The sequence below is a fragment of the Ahaetulla prasina genome, chromosome 2 (assembly GCF_028640845.1).
Source record: "Ahaetulla prasina isolate Xishuangbanna chromosome 2, ASM2864084v1, whole genome shotgun sequence".
Taxonomy (NCBI): domain Eukaryota; kingdom Metazoa; phylum Chordata; class Lepidosauria; order Squamata; family Colubridae; genus Ahaetulla; species Ahaetulla prasina.
The window spans coordinates 280355530-280380410 of record NC_080540.1 but is presented as its reverse complement, the minus strand read 5'-3'; the positions used below and the strand labels follow the sequence as shown (position 1 = coordinate 280380410).

Below are 24881 nucleotides of genomic sequence, written 5' to 3'. Positions count from 1 at the left end.
GTTCGGTCCCGCAACGTTCCACGACTTCAAACCCAGCTCGGCGGTCTCGGAACGTTCACGTCCTCGACGTTCCACGCACGCCATTGAAACCTTCTCTTCCATCCAAGAGATCCTTCCCGCGCCTTCCGTCAGTTCCGCCTCCCAGCCCGGAGGAGCTAGGAGGAGCTCGGCCTCCGCTTGTGCTTCTTCCGGTCCTTCCCCCCCCACCCCTTTTCCTCCGCCGGCTGTCGTCACTGCGGTCCTCACGTGCAGGTTGCCGGCCAGGGGGAAGAAGGTGGTCGGCCGCTAAGCTGGGTCAGTCCCTGGGACTCCCGAGCATGAAGTGTCACTACGAAGTGCTGGGCGTGAAACGCGACGCGTCCGATGAAGACCTCAAGCGAGCCTATCGGAAGCTGGCCCTCCGCTGGCATCCAGGTATGCATTCACCCGGCCGGAGCCCCAAAGCGGTTTTTTGTGGTCTTTTTTTTTCAAGGCCGCCCGAGGCCTCCTCCGACCTGCCCTTTCTCAAAAAGGGTGGGATAAAAACCACGGGCACCAGCTGGATGTTGGGCAGGATGGGAACTGTAGTCCAGCAGGGTAATATCAAGGGGTCTCCAACCTTGGCGACTTTAAGACTTGTGGACTTCAAATCCCAGAATTCCTCAGCCAGCTTTGCTGGGACTTGAAGTCCACAAGTCTTAAAGTGACCAAGGTTGGAGACCCCTGCTCTAGGTATTGGAGTGGGGACAGTTCAAGGAATTCTGGGACTTGAAGTCCACAAGTCTTAAAGTTGCCAAGGTTGGAGACCCCTGCTCTAGGTATTGGAGTGAGGGCAGTTCAAGCCACCATCAGCCATGGAAACCCCTCGGCCGGTCACTTTCTTCCTTAGCGTAGCCTACCTTACAGGGTTGGCCATTCAGGAGTTTAGAAAAATAGAAGGAAAACCCACCAACAGAAGAAGATCTAATTAAAAAAAAATCTAGAATGCGCAGAAATGGACAATTTAACAAAAGAACTCAAGGAAAAAGAGGATATAGAATATTATAACGTGTGGTGTAAATGGTATGAATGGTTGGAAAATAGGAAAGGTAAGAAAATAGGAAAGATAAGAAAAATGATTAACATGGTAAAATGTAGATGAAATAAATGAACATAGATAATAAAAGTAGACTAGGATTGAGTTGTGTAAATGTAAACATGTGTAAATAGTAAGAAAGGACCGCTCTGAATGAGCTGATAAGAAACAGTCATATATAAATTTGTATATAAATTTGTATGTGTGTGTTTTGTTTTAATGTGTTTAAAATAAAAAACTTTTTTTAAAAAAAAAAGAAAAATAGGAGAAGATGTTTGCATGCTACCTTGAGCTCTTGAACAAAAAAAGCAATAATAGTACAGGTAGTTCTCGACTTATGACTGCGTTTGAGCCCAAAATTTATGTTGCCAAGTGAAACATTTTGTTAAGGGAATTTTGTTACAACTTTTCTTCCTGTGGTTGTTAAGTGAATCGTTGCAGTTGTTAGTAACCTGGTTGTTAAGTGAATCTGGCTTCCCCATTGACTTGGCTTGTCAGAAGGTCGCAAAAGGAATTGCATGACCCTGGGATACAGCAACTGTCATAAACATGAACCAATTGCCAGGCATCTGAATTTTGATCGCGTGACCCTGGGGATGCTACAAGGGTCACAAGTGTGGAAAATGATCATAACTCACTTTTTTCAGTACAGTTGTATTTTTGAATGGTCATTAAATAAACGGTAAACCGAGGACTACCTGTAATAAATTAAAACTGCTATGTCATTCTACTCTCAATGACCCTGAGTGACTCACTAATATATATATATATATATATTTATATATATTTATATATATTTATATATATATATATATATATATATATAGGTCTTTGGTTGTTCGGGTTTTCTCCGTGTAAAATTGGAAGTGTAAGTCTCATTCGTCATCTTCAGGCTTCAGCGCTGTTTCTTCCTTTTAACTGCTAGTGGGGTTTGAACTGATTGGGTGGGAGCTTGGCTGTGCTCTGATTGGATGGGGTTTTCTGTGCTCTGATTGGCTGGGGTGTGTCCTGTGTTGGTGGGGGCTTGGTTGTGCTCAGTCTAATCTGTGCTGCAGGGGATTTGAGCTGGTGAGCTGCACTGCTGCTGTTTGGCTTCGTTCGTGGTCGTGCTACATCTTCGTAGTGGGTGTCAGTCTCTCACACCCCCAGCCAATCAGAGCACAGAAAAACCCCCATCCAGTCTAGTTAAAAGGAAGAAACAGCTGCGATCACACATTGCTCCCAGAAGCACGAAGCTGAAGCCTGAAGATGACGAATGAGACTTCGTCGAAACGTCGCCAAGACACTTCCAATCTTACACGGGAGAAAACCCGAACAACCAAAGACCTATATATATATATATATATATATATATATATTTATGCTATAAAGATAATATTGTACAGGTAATCCCCTACTTATAACAACAATTGAGGCAAAAATTTATGTTGCTAAGTGAGAAATTTATTAAGTGAGTTTTGCCCTATTTTATGACTTTCCTTGCCACTTTTGTTAACTGAATCACTGCAGTTGTTAAATTGGTTGTTAAGTGAATCTAGTTTCTTTATTGACTGTGGGGAATGCTGCAATGGTCATAAAATGTGACATCCAGTAATAAGTCACTTTTTTCATGGTCGTTTTAACTTTGAATGGTCACTAAATGAACTATTGTAAGTTGAGGGCTACCTGTATAGATATTTGGAAGGCACACAACTGGAAAAAGTTACTTGATCATTTGAGAAGAAGAACCTCAAAGAGATTGAGATCCTCTTCCTTTCCCTCCTTACCTGTGAATTAGTGCCACTAAAAACGATTAACAGTTTGTTTCCCTGATTTGATTAATAGCAGTTGTCTGCAGAGATTCTCAATCATCTAGGTCAGGGCTGCTCCAAAGGTGCTCTTCTTTCTTTTCTTTTTTTTCAAAAGGACTTTCTTGGTTTTTTTCCTTTGAAAACATTTAGCTTCTCATTCAACAAACTAATGTCTTGGTGCTCAGGGTTCAAAGACAATAGTTTATAATATGTATTGGTTGCTAGTTGTATATCCTGCCTGGTGCTTATCCTGCAATTTAACCACTCGCTACTTTTCACCGTGCTAAGCTTTTGAAATGAAATTTAGTATATCATTTGGATTTTTCTATTATATTGACCAATATAATAGAATTATATTATATATATATATATATATATATATATATATATGTAGGTCTTTGGTTGTTCAGGTTTTCTCCTGTGTAAAATTGGAAATGTTCGTCATCTTCAGGCTTCAGCTTCGTGCTTCTGGGAGCAATGTGTGATCGCAGCTGTTTCTTCCTTTTAACTGCTAGTGGGGTTTGAACTGATTGGGTGGGAGCTTGGCTGTGCTCTGATTGGATGGGGTTTTCTGTGCTCTGATTGGCTGGGGTGTGTCCTGTGTTGGTGGGGGCTTGGTTGTGCTCAGTCTAATCTGTGCTGCAGGGGGATTTGAGCTGGTGAGCTGCACTGCTGCTGTTTGGCTTCGTGTTCGTGGTCGTGCTACATCTTCGTAGTGGGTGTCAGTCTCTCACACCCCCCGCCAATCAGAGCACAGAAAAACCCCCATCCAGTCTAGTTAAAAGGAAGAAACTGCTGCGATCACACCTTGCTCCCAGAAGCACGGTTGAAGCCTGAAGATGACGAATGAGACTTCGTCGCCAAGACACTTCCAATCTTACACGGGAGAAAACCCGAACAAACAAAGACCTATATATATATATATATATATATATATATATTTATGCTATAAAGATAATATTGTACAGGTAATCCCCTACTTATAACAACAATTGAGGCAAAAATTTATGTTTGCTAAGTGAGAAATTTATTAAGTGAGTTTTGCCCTATTTTATGACTTTCCTTGCCACTTTTGTTAACTGAATCACTGCAGTTGTTAAATTGGTTGTTAAGTGAATCTAGTTTCTTTATTGACTGTGGGGAATGCTGCAATGGTCATAAAATGTGACATCCAGTAATAAGTCACTTTTTTCATGGTCGTTTTAACTTTGAATGGTCACTAAATGAACTATTGTAAGTTGAGGGCTACCTGTATAGATATTTGGAAGGCACACAACTGGAAAAAATTACTCGATCATTTGAGAAGAAGAACCTCAAAGTGATTGAGATCCTCTTCCTTTCCCTCCTTACCTGTGAATTAGTGCCACTAAAAACAATTAACAGTTTGTTTCCCTGATTTGATTAATAGCAGTTGTCTGCAGAGATTCTCAATCATCTAGGTCAGGGCTGCTCCAAAGGTGCTCTTCTTTCTTTTCTTTTTTTTCAAAAGGACTTTCTTGGTTTTTTTCCTTTGAAAACATTTAGCTTCTCATTCAACAAACTAATGTCTTGGTGCTCAGGGTTCAAAGACAATAGTTTATAATATGTATTGGTTGCTAGTTGTATATCCTGCCTGGTGCTTATCCTGCAATTTAACCACTCGCTACTTTTCACCGTGCTAAGCTTTTGAAATGAAATTTAGTATATCATTTGGATTTTTCTATTATATTGACCAATATAATAGAATTATATTGTATACGTGTATGTATATACATATATATGCATATGAGCCGCAGTGGTGCAGTGGTTGGAATACATGTAAATAATAAATAAATAAATAAATAAATGTAAATAATAAATAATAATAATACAGTACTGCAGGATATTTCTGCTGACTGCCAGCTGCCTGCAATTTGTCAATTTGAATCTCGCCAGGCTTAAGATTGACTCAGCCTTCCATCTGAGTGGTATATAAGTCTATAGCTATACACCAGTGGTGAAATCCAATTTTTTTTACTATCGGTTCTGTGGGCGTGGCTTAGTGGGGGTGGTGTGGCTTGGTGGGCGTGGCTTGGTGGGCGTGGCAGGGGAAGGATACTGCAAAATCCCCCTTCCGTCCCCACTCCTTGGGGAAGGATATTGCAAAATCTCCATTCCCACCCCATTCTGGGGCCAGCCAGAGGTGGTTTTTGCAGGTTCTCTGAACTACTGAAAATTTCCGCTACCAGTTCTCCAAAACCTGTCAGAACCTGCTGGATTTTACCCCTGCTATACACACATAGACAGACAGAGTACACACACATACCCTTTATGATTCTAGGTGTGTTCTACTTTTAGTTACTTCTCAAGGCAGAAGTAGCTCAATCAAGCTTGATTCCTGGTGTTTATATGGAGCCATCCATATGCTGTGGAATGGAAATAGCTTCCTATTAATAACTTCTAGAATGTTTTTTTTTTTTGGCTTTCCAATTTAGCCCATGAATGAATCAATGAATGAATAAATAATAAATCTGGGATTTATTACTATATTAGTCTATAGAAGTTGGTGTTTATTCATCTCTAAGCAAATACAAATTCTATTGGATGTAAGCCGGGTAATCAACAGCCTGATTGTTTGTACTGGTACTCTTATTAATTAAACCCCAGCAGGATTTAATTAACATAGTTTGGTAATGAGTGGTTTTCATGAGGTCATAATAAGTCTGTCCGACAGCAAGGCTTTGTTAAGATGCTTCTTAAATATAATTTCAATTTAATAACCCACCTGGCCGTAGAAAATCCTTTATATGATTATTCAAAAATAAATCCGGCTGACCCAGATAAGCAATCGTAGAATTGCAGCCAAAAGGTAATGAAAATAATGTTTGCAACAGAAGTTCAACTGCAGACCTTCCTTGCAACTCTTTACTGAAAAATAAAGTGATCTTGTCATGCCTTAATGCCACATTATCTTCTACTGTTTTCTATGTACAGTATGTGCATCATAACGTTATTCAGCATGCATTAATCCTGAATCCATTGATTTTTAAATTTTTAAATAGCAATCAGGCCTAGACCAGGGGTCTGCAAAACTTGGCTCTTTTAAGACTTGTGGACTTCAACTCCCAGAGTTCCTCAGCCAGCTTTGCTGGGAGTTGAAGTCCACAAGTCTTAAAAGAGAACAAGTTTGCAGACCACTGGCCTAGACAATTGTTTTACTGCTTTGGATGCCTCCTTTTTGTGTGCAATTGAATACATTACAGCAAATGAATGGCAAACCAATTAGTAAATGCGTTAGGCTCCATCTAAATTTCAAAAAGATTTTTAACATTTTTATTCAGCCATGCATTCGTTTACTTATTTATCTGACTATGCCTTTGGTGGCTTATCTATGAATAAAGATCATGGTAATCTCTATATGCCAATGGCAAACTCATTCACTACATTTGTAGCCTTATGTTTGCCAAGAGATGAACAAGATCCAAAACTCTCTTGAAGGGAAAAAAAAACCCAGTCCAGTGAAAACAGAACTTGCCCAGTAAAGCAGGGAATATTAGCTGATTTGTTTAGAAACACAAACTTTAGCAGGGGACAAAGTGGAATATTCTGAAAAAAGCATGGCTGTCTAAACTTCTGATCAACAGATGATACTGGAACATATTCTGCATCGCTACGATGTAAAAAAGATGTTGAGTCCAGAGGTTGTATTCACCAGGTTCTGACCAGTTCTGGAGAACCGGTAGCGGAAATTTTGAGCAGGAAGGAGAACCAGTAAATATCACCTCTGACTGGCCCCACCCCCATCTATTCTCTGCCTGTCGAGTCCTAGCTAATCGGGAGGAAATGGGGATTTTGCAGTAACCTTCCCCTGGAGTGGGAAGGGAATGGAGATTTTACAGTATCCCACCAAGCCACACCACACCTACCAAGCCAAGCCCACAGAACTGGTAGTAAAAAAAAAATTGAATCCCACCACTGGTTGAGACTCTAGGAAGAGTGCAGAGAAGAGCAACGAAGATGATTAGGGGACTGGAGGCTAAAACATAAAGAACGGTTGCTGGAATTTGGGTAGGTCTAGTTTAATGAAAAGGAGGACTAGGGGAGACATGATAGCAGTGTTCCAATATCTCAGGGGCTGCCACAAAGAAGAGGGAGTCAAGCTATTCTCCAAAGCACCTGAGGGCAGGACAAGAAGCAATGGGTGGAAACTCATTAAGGAGAGAAGCAACTTAGAACTAAGGAGAAATTTCCTGATAGTTAGAACAATGAATCAGTGGAACAACTTGCCTCCAGAAGTTGTGAATGCTCCAACACTGGAAGTTTTTAAGAAGAGATTGGATAATCATATGTCTGAAATGGTGTAGGGTTTCCTGCCTGAGCAGGACTAGAAGACCTCCAAGGTCCCTTCCACCTCTGTGGTTCTATTCTATATTGTTGCAGATATTCTTGTTGCAGTTATTGTTCCATTCTGAGCTTAAGCATTCTTTTTGGGGAACTGGATTCTATTGGAAATAACAGAGTTTATTTCCAAATAAATTAAGAGAGGAGCCCTCAAATGTGTTACCCAACTGAAGTCTAGTGGGATGTGCTAGAACAGAAACACGTAGGTTGGAAATGTGAGCCAGGAATTGTGCTTTTCTTTTGGCTTCTTAACTTCTGATAATCACCAATGGATTTCCCAAGGCTCCTTGTGGAGGGGTTGTTTCTGTTTTGGGATGCATTGATTCGATTCTGCTTCGTTGACATTGCAGATAAAAATCTAGACAATGCAGAGGAAGCAGCAGAACAGTTCAAGCTGATCCAGGCTGCATATGATGTGCTGAGTGATGCACAGGAGAGAGCGTGGTAAGTTTTGCCTTCCACTCAAGTTTTTTTGCCCTTGGATAAAAGCTTGACAATTCTTTTTTTTTTTTTATTGAAAGAGTTTTAAAAAACAAAAACATTTTCCCCCTTTTCCCCCCTCCCTCCCAAACCCCCCCCCTCCCCCCCCCCCGCTTCCCGGGTCAATCACAAGGTATTGTTATACATAAACCAAACATAGAATAAAATTTTCCCTTCCAATCCAAATAACCACATCCAAAGCTTTTCATCTCCCAACCCCCTCCCCATTACAAAGCTTGACAATTCTTAAATTGGTTGGCAGGCCAGGTGGCAGCACAGAGATAATTAAATCTTTTTTTATTATTATTTTGGCCATAATTCTTAGTTCAGTTTCATTATAAAATAAATATACAGGAAAAAATTAAAAAGCTAAAAGACAGGGAACAATAAGGTATCTATAGAGAACAATTGGAACTTGGTAAGATATTATTAGGATCCGGAGGAAAAAAAGATCACAAAAACACATAATTTCCTGTTAAAATTCAAAATGGAAGAAGAAACCGTGAAAGAAACAATGATTAGTTGGGCAAGAAAATTTGGACACAACATTCATTTGGATCAATGGGATAGATTATGGGAGAGAAACTACAAACTAACAATGTCAGCTGCTTATAAGGAGAACCTTTACAAAATGTTTTACCAATGGCATCTGTCACCAGCGAGATTGGCCAGGATGTTCTTGAACTGGTCCCTGGATTGTTGGAGGTGTGGTCACAAACGAGGGATGTTCTATCACATGTGGTGGACCTGCCCTAAGATTGGGACATTCTGGTGTAAGATAAAAATATGGCTGGAAGAAATAACTAGGCAGAAGATAGAAAGGAAGCCGGAAATATTTCTCTTGGGTATTCTGGAAGGGTAAAACCCTTTTTAGTTTCTCTGCTATTATTGGTTATATTTTATAATCAGCATTCAGTAAGGATATGGGCCTATAATTTTTTTCTCTGCATTAAATCTGAGTCTTCTTTCTGAATCAGGGTAATGTTTGCTTCCATCCACAAATTTGGTACTTTCGCATCAATCAATACTTCATTATAAACTTCCAACATTGATGGTCCTAGAGTATCTTGTAAATATTTACAAAATGCTGCCAGTAGTCCATCTGGTCCTGGTGTTTTATTGCTCTTTTGTCTCTTAACCGCTTCTGACAATTCCATCATTGATATTCATGCATTTAACATAGCTTTCACTGTTTCTGGTACTTTAGGTAATTCCGCTTTTTCCAAATATTGTTGAATTTTCTCTTCTGAAACTTTCTCTTGCTCATATAGCTTTTCATAATAGTCTTGAATTGTTATTATTTTTATCCTAATTTTGGTAATGTAAGGTTCATTTCTCATCTGCCAATCTATGTATCAATTTCTTCTCTTTCTCTGTTTTCAATTTATTTGCCAACCATCTTCCTGGTTTATTCGCATTTTTATAAAAATTCTGTTTAGCATTTTTGATTTTTTGTGTGTGTGCCAATTCTTCTTTGTCTAGTAGATTCATTTTATGTTTTGTTAGTTCCGTTTGATTTTTTTAAAAAAAATCTTTTTGTTTGGTTCTTTCTGTAATTCTAATTCCGGTCTCTTGTATTCTTCTACTAACGTCTTTTGATTTTGCTTCTTTTCAGTTAGTTTGTTCTTTTTGTTTTGTAGGTACGACAACCACAGGGAAGCTCTTTTGAAAGGAGGCATTGATGGAGGATATCAAGATGACAGTCTGGATTTAGTCCAGTACTTCACCGTTACGTGTTATTCCGGCTATGAGGATGATAAAAAGGTCAGGCTTAAGAGCTCACCTGAGCAAGTAACATTTACCTTTGGGTGACCCCTGAGATCAGCACAGCATCTTGCTATTGGTGGTGAGCCAACAGGTTCCAGACTGAGATGCGGTCACACCTAACAATGCCGCCATCTTCTAGAATGCCCTTCTCAGCCATTGAGCTACACTTTAGTCTTAAGCTGAGTGGAATTGGCAAATAGCTGCCCTACTCTCCGCTATTACTTTGTGTGTCATTGAAGTGCAAGCTTCAGAAAATGACCTAAAGCAGAGGTCTCCAACCTTGGCAACTTTAAGACTTGTGGACTTCAACTCTCAGAATTCCTCAGCCAATGTGGGGGAGTGTAAGCCAAAGCAATCAATTGTTTTTGGCAAATACTGAGGCTTCTCCTTAAATTATGAGCCACGGTGGCGCAGTGGTTAGAGTGCGGTACTGCAGGCTACTTCTGCTGACTGCCAGCTGCCTGCAAGATCAAATCTCACCAGGCTCAAGGTCTTCCATCCTTCCGAGCAGTGGTGAAATGTAAAAGTTGTTAGTACTGGTTCTGTGGGTGTGGCTTGGTGGTGGTGGGTAATGTGACTGGGTGGGTGTGGCCAACTTTTTTTTCCTTTTAAAAGCATTTTTTCTACAACCTCTTCAGCTCTTTGGCTGAAGAGGTTGTAGAAAAAATGCTTTTAAAAGGCTCCTCTGACGATCCCAGCTGAGCCACGTGAACATCAGAGGCTTTTTTTTAACTTTGAAAAGCATTTTTTTCAGCTGAAGAAAAAATGCTTTTAAAAGTAAAAAAAACCGAAACCTCTGATGATCGTGTGGCTCAGCTAGGCATGGGCTGGGGGTGGGGGCAGATATTTTTGCTACCGGTTCTCTGAACCACCCATCGCTACCAGATGGGACGATCTGGTCCAAACCGGGAGCATTTCACCCCTGCTTCCGAGGTGTGTAAAATGAGGACCCAGATTGTTGGGGGTAATTTTGCTGACTCTAAATCGTTTAGAGAGAGCTGTAAAGTGCTGTGAAGCAGTATATAAAGCTAAGTGCTATTGCTACTCCCCTCCAGGTGTTCCTTGTGAGGAGGGGTGGAGGCGACTCTTCTCTGGGCTTGCCTATGCTCCACTCTCCTTGCCCTTGGATAGAGTGGAATAGACAGTTGTTCCTCATCAAGGAGATTAGCTGCCTATCAGCACCACTGCCTCTCAGCAGCTGATCGTCCTCTGCATCTATGCAGGCAGACAGCTCTCCGTCTGGTCGACCTCCTCCCCCAATGCCTGAGGGTCCCGGGACAGCGTTGTCCTCAACCCCTAGCGTGCCTTCCCTGTCGGACAGTCCCAGTCCCAGTTCCAGCTCCTTTTCCTCCTCCTCTTCCTCCTCCTCCTCCTCTGAACCAGGTTCTGCGGTGACCATGACAAGAACAATTAATCAGTGGAATGACTTGCCTCCAGAAATTGTGGATACTCCAACCCTGGAGTTTTTTTTTCAGAAGAGATTGGACAGCCATTTGTCTGAAATGGTATAGGGCAGGGGTCACCAACCTTGGCAACTTTAAGACTTGTGGACTTCAACTCCCAGAATTCCTCAGCCAGCCTTGCTGAATTCTGGGAGTTGAAGTCCACAAGTCTTAAAGTTGCCAAGGTTGGAGACCCCTGGTATAGGGTTTCCTGCCTGAGCAGGGGGTCAGACTAGAAGACCTCCAAGGTCCCATCTAACTCTGTTATTCTGCTGATTCACCTGCTGGAGAGAAGTCATTTATTTGTGGAAGGCGATAACAACAATTTTACGCCATTACAAATATGAGGAGGTGATACCTTTAGGTCTACCAGCTCCGTTTTCAAACACGAATGCCTGTCTGATTCACCTCAAAGCAACATTGGCTCTCAAGACAAGAACCTGGCTGGAGATCTCACTGTCGGCAGCTCAGTAAACAAAGCCGTTATTCCAGACATCGTTCTGCTGAGGTCTTCGGTTGCCCTCTGCAATGAACCAGCCTTGTTTTCTCTCTGAACGATCCTATTGTTTGTTTCAGGGGTTCTATGCAGTGTATCGGCACGTCTTCGAAATGATTGCAAAGGAAGAAAAGGAATCCATCGTCGATGAAGACTTTGAAGGATTTCCAGACTTTGGAGACTCTCAGAGCGACTATGATACGGTAACAACTCTGAAACTCACGGTTGGGCAGTTGCCTTGTTAGGGTCAGCACAGATGGTACCAAATCAGAGGTGGGATTCAACCAATTTCGGCGAACCGGTAGCGGAGATTGCAGGTGGGGCCCGCCCCCCCTGCCCGCCCCGGCACTACGCCATCCTATTTAGACACGTTTTTGAGGCTGGGTGCATGTGCAGAAAGCGTGCGCATGAGCAAAGTGCATATGTGGAAGGTGTGTCCATGAAGTGGGTGTGCGCATGCGCAGCGAACCATTGGTAAAAATACGCGAAACCCACTTCTTCACCAAATAATCTATAAGTTTTTGACTTATCTTTTCCTTAATTAAAGAAAAAGGAAGAATGTCGTTATAGTGGAGAGAAATCAGCATTTCAGCCTGAGACCAAAGTTGGAAAATTCCTTCCACTTGTATCTTTTCTTGTTGAGTGCTGCACTTCCAGATTCTACTTGTTACTCCACTAGTCTCCTGTTTCTGAACCGAGGGAGCACTGAGGCTGCTCTCACGTAGCTCTTATTTGGAGTGGAACATAAAAGTTCTTATGTAACAGAGATATCATGTGTTTTTGATAGTGGTTTGTTCTCCAAGCTTGTTTCAATTTACCGTATTAGACGTGTAAGACACACCGGAGTATAAGACGCACCTTAGTTTTTGGAGAGGAAAATAAGAAAAAAGCTGATTGGCAGATGGATTGGCCTCCCGGAATACCCCCAATCAGCTGTTCCCAGAGGTGAATTTTAGCAACAGATTCCTTGGTTGTGAGCTCTGGGCCTTTTTTTTCTGCCTCTGAAACTTCTGAAACTCTGTTTCAGAAAAAACTTTTTCCTGCCTCTGAAAGCCTCCAAAACAGCTTCAGAAAAAAAGCCTCTGAAGCTCTGTTTGGGGGCTCCTTTTCTGAAGCTTCGTTTCTGATGCTTTTTTCAGCCTCTGAAACCTCCGTTTGAGAAGGTGGGCGGGGCTACATTCGGAGTATAAGACGCACCCAGCTTTTCACCCTCCTTTTTGGGGGGAAAAGGTGCGTCTTATACTCTGAAAAATACGATAGTTTCTGAACGTTTCGTTACAAGACTAGGTAACATAATCAGCAAGATTTTCTTGTCCTCGTGAGCCTTAAATGAGGATTAGGACAAGAAAATCCTTCTGAAGATGTTACCTTGACCGGTAACGAAACGTTCAGAAACTAAATTGAAACAAGCTTGGAGAGCAAACCACTGCCAAAATCTAAAAATCCCAAACTACAAATATTTTCTATTATTTCAAATATTTTGTGTCTTATGGCAGCTATGTAAAGGATACGGCTTTGCAGAATTTGGAGCCAATGAACTTTCCCATGAAAGAATTCTGGTCTTACCAGGGTTTGTAAAGAAGATTACTTGTATACCAAAGTCACATACATTTTTCCTTTGTAAACAATGATCTGTAGCAAACTCGTATAAAGGAGGAGAAAAAAATACAGTAAAAGTTATTGAGGGGGTCTAGTTTAATTCTTTACATAGATAGAAGGCCTGCAAAGTTCAGGAGCGGGGACCACTTTCTAACATTGTTCAGCGGGGGGAAAAAAAACTGATTTAGTCTCACTTCTTGTTCAGTGCATAAATCCAAATCCAAAGGAATGCAAAGCTGCTCCAATAGCCTCTGTGTGAACGTATCGGCAAAGGAATACAGGTTGTCCTCAAATTACGACCGTTTGTTTAACAACAGTTTCAAGTTAACAGACTTTGAGGGGAAAAAAATGACTTCCCTCAATGTTACGACCATTATACAGTATAACCACCCTTTGCGGTCACATGATTGCAATTTTGGTGCTGGGCAGCTGGCTACAGGTTAAAGCAGCTGCATCTTTTACATGCTTACGCGGAAGCCATAAAAAAGATGTAGTTCTTTTAATGAGCAGGGAAATGCTACACTTGTGTGACACCCAGAACCATTTTTCTAAACCCTTTTCAAAGTGCAGGCATCCTTAGTGAAAATGCAAAAAAAGAAACCAAAACACCATCATCCTTCTCATGCAGCATGGCACTTCAGTTTGGCTATTGCGTCTACTTTTCAAAAATGTTAAGTCAATACAGGGAAAAAAAACCTTCCACAATGTTGGCCTCACCGCATAAATAGTTTATCTGCTACCATGTGCTGTAAGTTAAATGTGCAGACTCAGTTTTAATAAATGACCTTAACAAAATCACTGCCTTGTGATTGGGCTCCTCTAATTGTTTGCCAGGGATGCGGTGACTCAGTGACTCAGTGGCTAAGACGCTGAGCTTGTCGATCGAAAGGTCGGCAGTTCAGCGGTTCGAATCCCTAGCGCTGTTTAACGGAGTGAGCTCCTATTACTTGTCCCAGCTTCTGCCAACCTAGCAGTTCGAAAGCATGTTAAAAATGCAAGTAGAAAAATAGGGACCACCTTTGATGGGAAGGTAACAGCATTCCGTGCACCTTTGGCGTTTAGTCATGCCGGCCACATGAACCACAGAGACATCTTTGGACAGCGCTGGCTCTTCGGCTTTGAAACGGAGATGAGCACTGCCCCCTAAAGTCGGAAACGACTAGCACATATGTGTGTGGGGAACCTTTACCTTTAATTGTTTGCCAATGTCAATGTTTCTGTTTTCTCCCTGTCTTCCAAATTAGGTGGTCCATTGTTTTTATGCGTACTGGCAGAGTTTCTGTACACAGAAGAATTTTGCATGGAAGGAAGAATACGACACTCGGCAGGCGTCCAACCGCTGGGAAAAGAGAGCCATGGAAAAGGAGAACAAGAAAACCCGAGACAAAGCAAGGAAGGAGAGGAACGAACTGGTCCGTGAACTGGTAGCCTTTGTGCGGAAAAGAGACAAGCGCGTTCAGGCCCACCGGAAGCTTTTGGAAGAGCAGAACGCCGAGAAAGCGAAGAAGTCAGAAGCACTCCGGAGGCAGCAGAAACTGAAACAGGCCAAGTATGACGATTTAGACCAGTGATTCTCAGCCTTGGTGGTTTTCCAGAATTTCCAAAATTCTCCAGGCAGCATGCTTGCTGCATGGACACCATTTTTAAATGGTGCAGACCCCAAAAAGCAACACCGTCATTAAAAACAGGAACTAACATAACCTTTTTCCAAGCAGGGTGCTTTCCAGAATTTGTAGCTAGCAACCATGCTAGCTTGGGAATTGTTGTCTAACTGATGCTTCTATCTGGCCTAAACTCAAAGACCACGTGGTGAAATCCAGTCTAGTCCAATTCCTTATTGCTTACACCTAATCGACAGAATCTTGCCAGATTAAAGCCATAACATTTTAACCTAATAGATATATCCTGAGAGATTCTAGGGCAGTGATGGCTAACCTTTTTGCCGTTGCATGTCAAAAGCGGGGGGAACACGGGGGCTTGCACACGCACGTGTGCTCACACCCATAATTCAATGTCTCTCTGTGCCCCGACCCCCCGTGCATGCGTGCGTGACCCACTGTGCTCCCCCGCTTTTGGCGTGCGATGGCAAAAAGATTACCGGTGGGCCCGGAAGGCCCGTTTTTCGCTCTCCCCAGGCTCCAGAGGTTTCGCACATGCACTCTGGAGCTGAGCTAGGGCAATGTTCGCGTGCCCACAGCTATGGCTGCATAGGTTTCCCATCATGGTTCTAGGGTGTGGCTCTTCTTCCCACCCCCATCCAATTTGGGTCTGCAATTTGGTTGTTTTCAGCTTCTCCAGAATGTGCTGCCCCGTCCCTGGGAAACCACAGAGTTTCCACCAAGATTACCTCCTACTCCTTCTCCAAGTGCACATTGAGTCCCAGCTTCTATGCATGACGGTTCGTAAATGTTCTTTCCGCATTGGTGTAGAAGGAGCAGTTGATGTTCTAAATTTCCACCTGCCTTCCCGGTTGTTGCAGTTACAGCCTCTAAAACTCATCCTAATAAAATAAGCTTATAAATGTGTGGATTAAGTTCTTGTAAAGGCTGGGCAACCAGAGAGAAACATGATAAGAACTCTTGGTACTCTCTGAGCTTGGTTGTTTTCTTGCAGACGTTTCATTACTGAAACTGGGTAACGTCATCAGCACACTGATTCTTCTTCCTTATTCAGAAGAACTCTGTATATTTAGACAGGACCTTGCAATAGTCAAGAATGAAGAGTGAAATATCGATTATAAGAGTTATGTGCTGACAAAAGGCTTATCTAGCCTTTTGTCAGCATCCACAGTTGTACAACAGAACTGGGTCTCTGTTTCATGACACCTGATCAGCATGAAGATGTCTACACCAAAGAAGCTTTCTTGCTTCAACTTGTGTAGGACAATAAATGTGTCAGCAGCTCATTCTTCTTCAGTCTGGTGGTTGCCAATGCTTTTGAAAATCCTATGATTTAGCCTGCATAGACATTAAATCATGAAGTGCTTTACTTGTTTGGAATCAAGGTTGTAAGCTTCACCAGGTGGCAGCATCTGGCCACCTTTGTCTAGAAAAGGAGACATTTGAAAAGGAGACAGGGCTGTAGATTAGCCAAAAAGCTTGAAAAAAGGGCTGCAAGATACCACTTTGGTTTTTGTTGGTGAGGAAATCAGATGTCCATCGCTACTAGGTCACCAATAGTTGAACTTGATCTCTTCTTTAGCACATGGACCAACTTCTTCTCTTTCATTAACCATGTTTATTGTTTAGGGCAGGGGTGTGAAACTTGATTTCATTGAGGGCCGCATCAGGGTTGGGCTTGACCTGGGGGGGGGCATGGCCAGGGGGCGTGGCCAGCTTGATGTCACTGGTGTCGAGAGCGCCTGTGGTGGCCCAAGCGCTCTGCCAGCAAAAACGGGCTCCCAATCTCCATTTTTGGTTGGGATGGCCTCGTGCAACCTTCTGCCAGAGAAAACGGAGCTCACGAGGGCCACACACGGCCCTCCCAAGCTCTGTTTTCACTGGCAGAGGCACCGCGGGCCAGTCCTTTGCTGTTTCCAGGGCGGCCCTGCGGCCCAGATCTAAGCACCCCCCCGGGCTGGATCCAGTCCATGGGCCTTGAGTTTGACATGCCTGGTTTAGGGTATTACACAAAACCAGGCTATGAGGATCCTCACTTTTTGCCTCCCTCTTCCTTTCAAAGGCTGGCGGAGCAGTACAAGGAGCAGAGCTGGATTACCATGTCTGACCTAGAGCGAGAACTGCAGCAGATGGAAGCTCAGTATGAAAAGGAGTTTGGAGATGGGTCTGGCGAGGAAGAAGAGGAAGAAAAAGAAGAGAGGAAAGAGAACCAAGAAGAGGGTGAGGACCAACTGGTACAAAATTACAGTAGTTGCTTCTTAAGTAGTTGCTTCTTAAGCGCAAGGGCCTCTGGTGGCTCAACGGACTAAGTCTGTTATTAACACAGCTGCTTGCAATTACTGCAAGTTCAAGTCCCACCAGGCCCAAGGTTGACTCAGCCTTCCATCCTTTATAAGGTAGGTAAAATGAGGACCCAGATTGTTGGGGGCAATTAAGTTGACTTTGTATATAAATATACAAATGGATGAAGACTATTGCTTAATACAGTGTAAGCCGCCCTGAGTCTTCGGAGAAGGGCGGGATATAAATTCAAATAAAAAAAAAAAAGTGTGAATTATTTTTCTGGGAATAGCTTGCTAGGTCGCCTAATTGCCTCGATTGATTTCCAGAATAAGGACGTAATAACTATTAAGTAAACGTTAACACAACTTGTGGAGTGTTAATTCTCAATGTTGCAATTTGGTAGTTATTCCTCCCTTTTATCAAGAGTTTGATTTTCCCAATCACTAGAGGTAGTCCTTGACTTACGACCACAGTGGAGCCCAAAATTTCTGTGAGACATTTATTACGTGAGTTTTGCCCCATTTTACGACCTCCCTTGCCACAATTGTTAAGGGAATCACCTCAGTTGATAAGTTAGCAACCCGGTTGTTAAGTGAATCTGGTTTCCCCATTGACTTTGCTTGTCGGGAAGATCGCAAAAGGTGATCATATGCTCTTGGGACGCAGCCACGGCCATAAATATGAACCAGCTGCCAAGCTGAATTTTGATTACGTGAATGCTGCAAAAGTCATAACTGTGAAAAATGATCACAAGTCACTTTTTCAGTGTCATGGTAACTTTGGAGCGGTCACTAAACGAACTGTTGTAAGTCGAGGTTTACCTGTATTGTATGGTCCCTAGACAAGACCATATAGTTCTCTCCGTGTGATTCCTGGAGATTTTACTGTTGCAGTTGTTGAAGCTCCCTTCAACTTCGCTGATTCCTTCCTCTCCTGCATAGATGTACTATTTTGGTTACTTAAGCACTTAAATTCATAACTAGATGTTGACAATAGAAGAAAAGATGGTCAGATCATCAAGCGTCTCACACAGGAATATATCTATGTATTTTCAGACAAATTAAGCGAAGAATACGATGCCGCCAACCTGTTTGATGAGCTCTACTGTCCTGCTTGTGATAAATCCTTTAAGACCGAGAAAGCGTAAGTTTTTCTTTATATGCAGACTAAAAGGGATCAGGACACGCTTCATCTGACATCGTTCCCTGATTTATTCAAGTGCCTCTTTGGTTCCCATCAGGCTTCCTTTCTCAAGCAAACTTCTGCTCAGTTTTCCTTTTAATAAAAGGCAACCATTCTTTCTGGACTCAGATCTTGCACTTCGCAGTAACATCCCTCTGGTCGCTCTCTGCAGGATGAAGAACCATGAGAAGTCCAAGAAACACCGGGAGATTGTGGCTTTGCTCCGGCAGCAATTAGAAGAAGAGGAAGAAGCATTTTCTGTCTCCACGGTTGATGAGAACGGGTGGAACAGCGAAGAGGAGGCAGAAGAACCGATGCCCAAACAAAAGTACTTACGGAAAATATGTAGACGTTCAGACTGCCAAAGAGCATACGTTGTTTCTGGTCTCCAAAGCTTCATGAGAGAGCTGGCCAGGTGCCCTATTTTCAGGATGTGCCATTCCATGCTCCTTTTCCCCAGCCCTCGAGAGACAGCCAATCATCTATTTGAATTGAGCTGTTTCGCTTTTATTCCTCTCTCAACTTCTTTTCTTTAATCTTTGTGGTTTCTCTGAGTTCATTGATCTTTCCTTTCTCTGCCCAGATAACATGGTTCCCTCTTCCTCTGTAACAGTGATGGCTAACTACTTTTTCCTTGGATGCCAGAAGCACATGTGCGCACGCCCACACCCATAATGCAATGCCCCCCACGCACTCCCCACCTGCTTGCGCATACAATCACCCCCTGCGCTGCCTCGCCCCCTGCGGAGGTGCATGCGACACACCCACCCCGCGCTCCCCTCCGTGCATGTGTGGCCGACCCCTCCCCCCACCCCCGTGCCCCATTTTGAGCCAGCAGCCTCCCTGAAGCCTCTGGAAGCCGGAAGCAGCCATTTCTGGACTTCCAGTAGGCCCATTTTTTGGCCTCCACAAACTCCGGAGGCTTTGGAGGCCTTCCTGGAGCTTCCAGGAGGGCTAAAACAGCCCTCCCCAAATCTCTGGAGGCCAGAAACAGTCCGTCCGGACTTCTGGTAGGCCTGTTTTTTGCCCTCCACAGGCTCTGGAGGCTTTCCTGGAGCCTCTAGGAGGGTAAAAATGGCCTCTCCTGGCCCTCCAGAGGCTGGAAACAGCCCATTTCTGGACATATAGTAGGCCCATTTTTCACCCTCCCAGAGTCTCTGGGCAAGCACTGTACTTACCTGGCATCCAAAACAGGCTGCATGGAGACTCCTGGGAAGGGGGGGGGGCGCCATGGGCATGTGTGCGCCTCTCCTGCATGCGCGACAGAGACGCGAAAAGGTGGCCGGTGGGAGCCCCGTGCGCACATGCGTGGTAGAGCTGATCTAGGGCGACGGCTCACGTGCCCGCAGAAATGGCTCCGCGTGCCACCTGTGGCATGCGTGCCATAGGTTCGCCATCAGAGCTCTATAAGAATCCATCACAAGAGAATCAGGCTACCTATAGCAGGAACGCTTAGAAATAATCCATTAACTGCTACTAGATGGGCATGGCTAAAACAACTAGTTGGTCAGGACAAACTCCATATTTTCCCTGGGTGTATATATAGAAGAGGTTTCAAATTGCAGCCAAGATTTCTCTAGGGCTGTGTTTCTGAACCTTGGCAGCTTTAAGGTGAGTGGACCAACTTCCAGAATTCCATAGCCAGCTTTGCTTTGCTGGCTGTGGAATTCTGGGAGTTGGAAGTCCACCCATCTTAAAGCCGCCAAGGTAGGAAACACTGCTTTAGGGCTTCAGAAGGGATTCAGCAAGCAAAGGAGGTTGAACTAGGTTGTTTTGACATTGCGGTTTTGTTTCTGTCCTTAACAGGCTGTCAAAGAAACAGCGAAGGAAGCAAAGAACAGCAGGTGTAAGTTTTTGGTTTTTTTTCAAGCCGATTTCCCTTTGCATGTTTTCATGTTCTGATCTGCAAAATCAATGGTGGCACTATTTTGGAATTATTTCTGCCTCCGTTTGAATGTGGCATTGATTGTCAGCGATACCCTGTCTGAATAAATTTGCTGAAATAATGTGGCATTTTATGAGAAGTAGCTAATTTTTCAAGGCTAGTTGTGGCTTTGCCTCCCCCCACATAGTGTCATTTTTTTTTTGGGAAATGGAGATGGCAGCTTTCTCTTTTGTAGAACATCTTAACTTTGGTTCACATGTTTTCAAAAGGCAGAAGACTTGAATATTTGTAGCTCAGGACTGAATTATGGAGTTCTTGATGCTCTCTAAGCTTGGTTGTTGTTGTTGTTTTTGTTTGTTTAAACATTTCATTACCAAACTAGGTAATATAATCAGTACTCCAATATTAGCTAGTTTGGAATAAATGTTTGCAAGAAAACAACCAAGCTCAGTACCAAGGACCCCATAACTAGACCAATGTCTGTGAAGTGTAATATGGCTTACAGGAGGAGGTTGCTGGATGCACAATTTCAGAAACTGAAAATGTTTTCAGGTGGGGCAGATGCTTCCTCAGAAAGTCTGAGCACGTAAAACTTTTGTCCCCAGCTTACCGCGTAGCTCTGAGGTGTGTGTCACATACTGTAACAACTGGTTCGCCCGGAACCGAAAATGCCTTCCGCACAAGTGTGCGACATCGAAAAACCGGCAATTATATAGGACGTGATAGCACCAGGGATAGGGGTGGGCCCAGCTGCTGGTCGGAACTACCAGTTCGCCCGAACCGGCAGAGTTCACCACTAACGTAATCTCTTCATGATTTCTGTGCTGGAGCTGAAGGCTTCCTTGAATGGGAACAGATTTATCAGTGCCCATGTTGAAAATACGTAAAGGTGTTACCCAAATGGTTGGGGTTTTTTCTCAGTTGATGGCTATTTTGTAGCACCCTGGAGGGCACCCGGTTGGGGAAGATTGGTTTGCATGAGTTCTAGCATGATTTTCCTCCTCTTGCAAACAGACTTTGCAGATCTCGTGATCATGATGGATGTGCAGGTATAGTCCTCGGCTTACAACATTTCATTTAGTGACCTTCCAAAGTTACCACGCCATTGAAAAATGTGACTTATGACCGTTTTTCCCATTGCAGCATCCCCATAATCACATGATCAAAATTCAGATGCTTGGCAGCAGGTTTATATTTACGACTGTTGTTGTGTCCCGGGGTCATGTGATCCACTTTTGGGAGCTTCTGACAAGCAAAGTCAATGGGGGAAGCCAGATTCACTTATCAACTGGGTTACTAACTTATCCACAGCAGTGATTCACTTAACAACTGTGGAAAGACAAATCGTAAAATGGGGCAAAACTCACCGAACAAAAATGTCACACTTAACAACATAAATTTTTGGTTCAACTGTGGTCTGAAATCGAGGCCATTATCTCCCATTGTTCCTCTGAAGGCTCTCTTATTCTTCCAACAGACTCAGGAGGATCCGTTCAAGGACAGCAGTCCTGAGCAGCAAGTCCAAGAGTCAAGGCCGGTTAGTGGCAGTGAGCCAGAGACGATATCTCCCGAATCAGAAAATGCCAGCAAAAGCTACAATTCAGACGATGCTGGAGAAATTTCAGTGCCTACAGTAGAATCCAAAACTGAGGTGAAAAGGTAAACGTGATACCGAAGGGAGTTGTTGCTAACGAAATATAAAGGTTTTGACTTGTGAAAGTGTTTTATATAGTCTGTGGCATCTGCTGGGAGACTAAGAATTTCCTTATTATTTTAGCAATCCTAAAGGTAAAGGAAAGAAAGCAAAAGAGGCCAAGAAAACATCTGCAAAAGTTTCTTCAGAGGACCAGGTAAAAGATGAACTGTGAAAAAAACAGGTTACTCTTTTTGGCATCAAGTACTAACTGGATCTAAAGGCAAAAATCTTTCCCTTTTTTGTGTCTGTGTTGAATGAAAATGTCCTTCAGGTTGACTTCGCCCCCCTACCCCTCACCCTTTGATTTCCTAGATCCGGCCATGCCATTCTTTGGGCTATAACTTTGGGAGTCACCTAGCATTTAGACAGTTAGAACAATGAATCAGTGGAACAACTTGCCTCCAGAAGTTGTAATTGCTCCAACCCTGGAGGTTTCTAAGAAGAGATTGGATAACCATTTGTCTGAAATGGTATAGGGCAGTGATGGTGAACCTTTTTCTCGTTGCGTGCCGGAAGTGTGTGTGTGCATGTGACGGCACCCATAAGGCAATGCAAATCCCCGCATGTGCACACGACCCCCCTCCACATGCACTTCACCACCACCACCACCACTACGCCCCGTTTTGGGCCTCGAAAGTCGTTGTTCCAAGGCAGGGCTGTTTGGCTCAACCGATTCTTGCTGTGTCTGTATGTGGTGGGCTTTCTGGTGAGCTGGCGAGGCTGCGCGGTTACCGCAACAGCTTGTAAAGCTTGGGCTGAGCCTGTGGGCTGCCAGGTCTGAAGCCGGCAGCAGCTTTTTCCTTTCACTCAGTCCTTGCCTTGGGGTGATTTTTTACGCATTCAGTCCTGAAAAATAGCAGAGTCTTCCACTCTTCATGTGTTCAGAGGCAGTCTGCAGTCCTCTGGATCCAAGTCTTGGCATTGGAAGAAAAGCAAATTTCCGAAAGGAGCAGATTGATCGGGGGTGAGGGGGCGGTGATGGCAAGGATGGGCAGGCGGGGGCTTCCCTGTCTCCCCACCCAAGCGGGCATAACCCCAGGCCTCCAGGGGGACGGAGGGAAGCCCTGGCCTGCTGCTTTTGCCACCGCCATCCCCTCGCCCCCGGCAACAACATTTCTTCTAATGCCGCTTCCCCGGCAGCACCAGGAGCAGTTGGCGGGGCAGAGAGGACAGTGGCAGGCTGCGGTGGCAGGCCGTTTGCACCGGCTAAGAGACAGAGGCTGCTCCTGGAGCAGCCAGGAGAAGAAGCTGCCGGTGGGAAGGCGAGCTGCCCCAGGAGGACCGGAGGAGAGCGCAGCTCCTCACTCAGGGTGACCCACTGGCTGGCACGGCAGGACTCTACCTGGAGTGCGAGGTGGGCAGGCCGTTTGTGCCAACAAAGGTTGGTGCAACCCGCTTCCTGGCTGGCGCGCCTTTTACCGCTTCCTGCCGGTGGGTCTCCATGAGTGAGGAGTTGTGCTCTCCTCCAGTCCTTCTGGGACAGCTCGCCTAAGGTTTCTCCTTAGGTTATGAACCACAGTGGCACAGTGGTTAGAGTGCAGTATTGCAGGCTACTTCTGCTGACTGCCAGCTGACTCTAATTTGGCAGATCGAATCTCACCAGGCTCAAGGTTGACTCAGCCTTCCATCCTTCTGAGGTCGGCAAAATGAGGACCCAGATTGTTGGGGGCAATATACCAACTCTGTAAACCACTTAGAGAGGGCTGTAAAGCAGTATATAAGTCTAAATGCTATTGCTATTGCTATGTTCTCCAAACTCTCAAAGTTTGGAGAACATAGTCTGACATAGCTCCATCTAGTTCATTTATGCTCTTTTAAAAAAAGCTAAGCTGTATCAGATATGCTTATAACTTGGATGAAAGCTGTGGACTATGGAAGTCCAAAAGGATCTTGGAAAAAGACAAGAGCAATATATCCCTTGTATATTGCTACCCAGAAAATTACATAGACTTGTCTAAATCACCAAGACTTAAGCTCCTTTTATATATGTCCCATTGTTCTGCAGGGCTGCCTTAGCTAACTTGCAGCTTGGGAACAAAATTGTTGATCATTCAAGATCTGTAGCTTCCTAGAAAGGATGGCCAGCTTTAAATCTTAAGTTTAGCAACAACTGTTAGCTGGTAGAGCATTGACCCTCCAGGTTTAGAGACAATATTAGAATTAGAATTCTTTATTGGCCAAGTGTGATTAGACACGCAAGGAATTTGTCTCTGGTGCATAATCTGTCAGTGTAGCAATAGCAATAGCACTTACTTATATACCACTTCACAGTGCTTTTACAGCCCTCTCTAAGCGGTTTACAGAGACAGCATAAATTGCCCCCAACAATTTGGGTCCTCATTTTACTCACCTCGGAAGGATGAAAGGCTGAGTCAGCCTTGAGCCTGGTGAGATTTGAATTGCCAAATTTCAGGCAGTCAGCAGAAGTAGCCTGCAGTACTGCACTCTAACCATTATGCCACTGTGTACACACAACAATAGTGATAGATCATTATCATTATATAGTTGAGAACCGGGCAGTGATATTCAATGAGGTGGCTGCTTCCTTTTTCTGCCTGCTTGCAAGGTTGTAGAAATACGTTTTGAAGCCAATGTAGCTCTAACCAGGCCTTCGTCAACTCCAATCAATTCTTTTATTACGTTTTTGCTGTCATCAAAGAAATACTAGATTAATGGTAAATCTCTATCGAGATTCTCATATACTATACATTAATGGTAATAACATTCTTCCTGTCTTGGTTTCTTCTGCTTTTCCATTTACAGCCTGAGGCCCCCTTGCAGTGTGTAACCTGCAGCTGTGAATTTCAGTCGCGGAACAAATTGTTCGAACATCTGAAAACTACGGGGCACGCCAAAGCTTTTGCCACCTCCACTGCTCACACAGCCGTCAGCAGCAGAAGCAAGAAAGAAAAGCGGAGAAACAGATAGGGTTTCTGGAAAAGCCTCGAGAACTGTGGGGTTATTGCCACATCCAAAGGCACCTTGTTGGCCCAGAAAGGCACAGGCTTTTTCCCATGTGACTTATCCGGGATGAAGACTGCTGGGCCCAGCCATAAACAGAAACACATTTGAACCTGTGCAGCACTTGATACAGTATCTGTTTGTGTCTGTATTTTTGTTTCATAAATTGGGCTAAAGCCTCCAGATTGTTCATAAAGAGAGCCTTCCTGCTCCTTAGATTTGTAAAAACTTACATGTACAGGCAAAGGAAATAAATTATTTTACTGTA

At 43.7% G+C, this 24881-nt stretch overlaps 1 protein-coding gene across 2 annotated transcripts; it reads left to right on the top strand.

Moving 5' to 3' along the window:
• The first annotated feature begins 191 nt into the window (after positions 1-191).
• On the top strand, positions 192-24881 carry DNAJC21 (DnaJ heat shock protein family (Hsp40) member C21). 2 transcript variants are annotated; one of them, XM_058170920.1, is made up of 12 exons: positions 192-414; positions 7554-7647; positions 9324-9447; positions 11469-11591; positions 14232-14536; positions 16669-16826; positions 17945-18032; positions 18244-18399; positions 19878-19917; positions 21440-21615; positions 21734-21806; positions 24416-24881. In XM_058170920.1, the coding sequence occupies exons 1-12, from the start codon at positions 318-320 to the stop codon at positions 24578-24580; spliced, it is 1599 nt and encodes a 532-aa protein (XP_058026903.1). In that variant the 5' UTR covers positions 192-317; the 3' UTR covers positions 24581-24881. The 2 variants fall into 2 exon arrangements, with proteins under 2 accessions (XP_058026903.1, XP_058026902.1); XM_058170919.1 differs by having other exon boundaries at positions 21434-21615.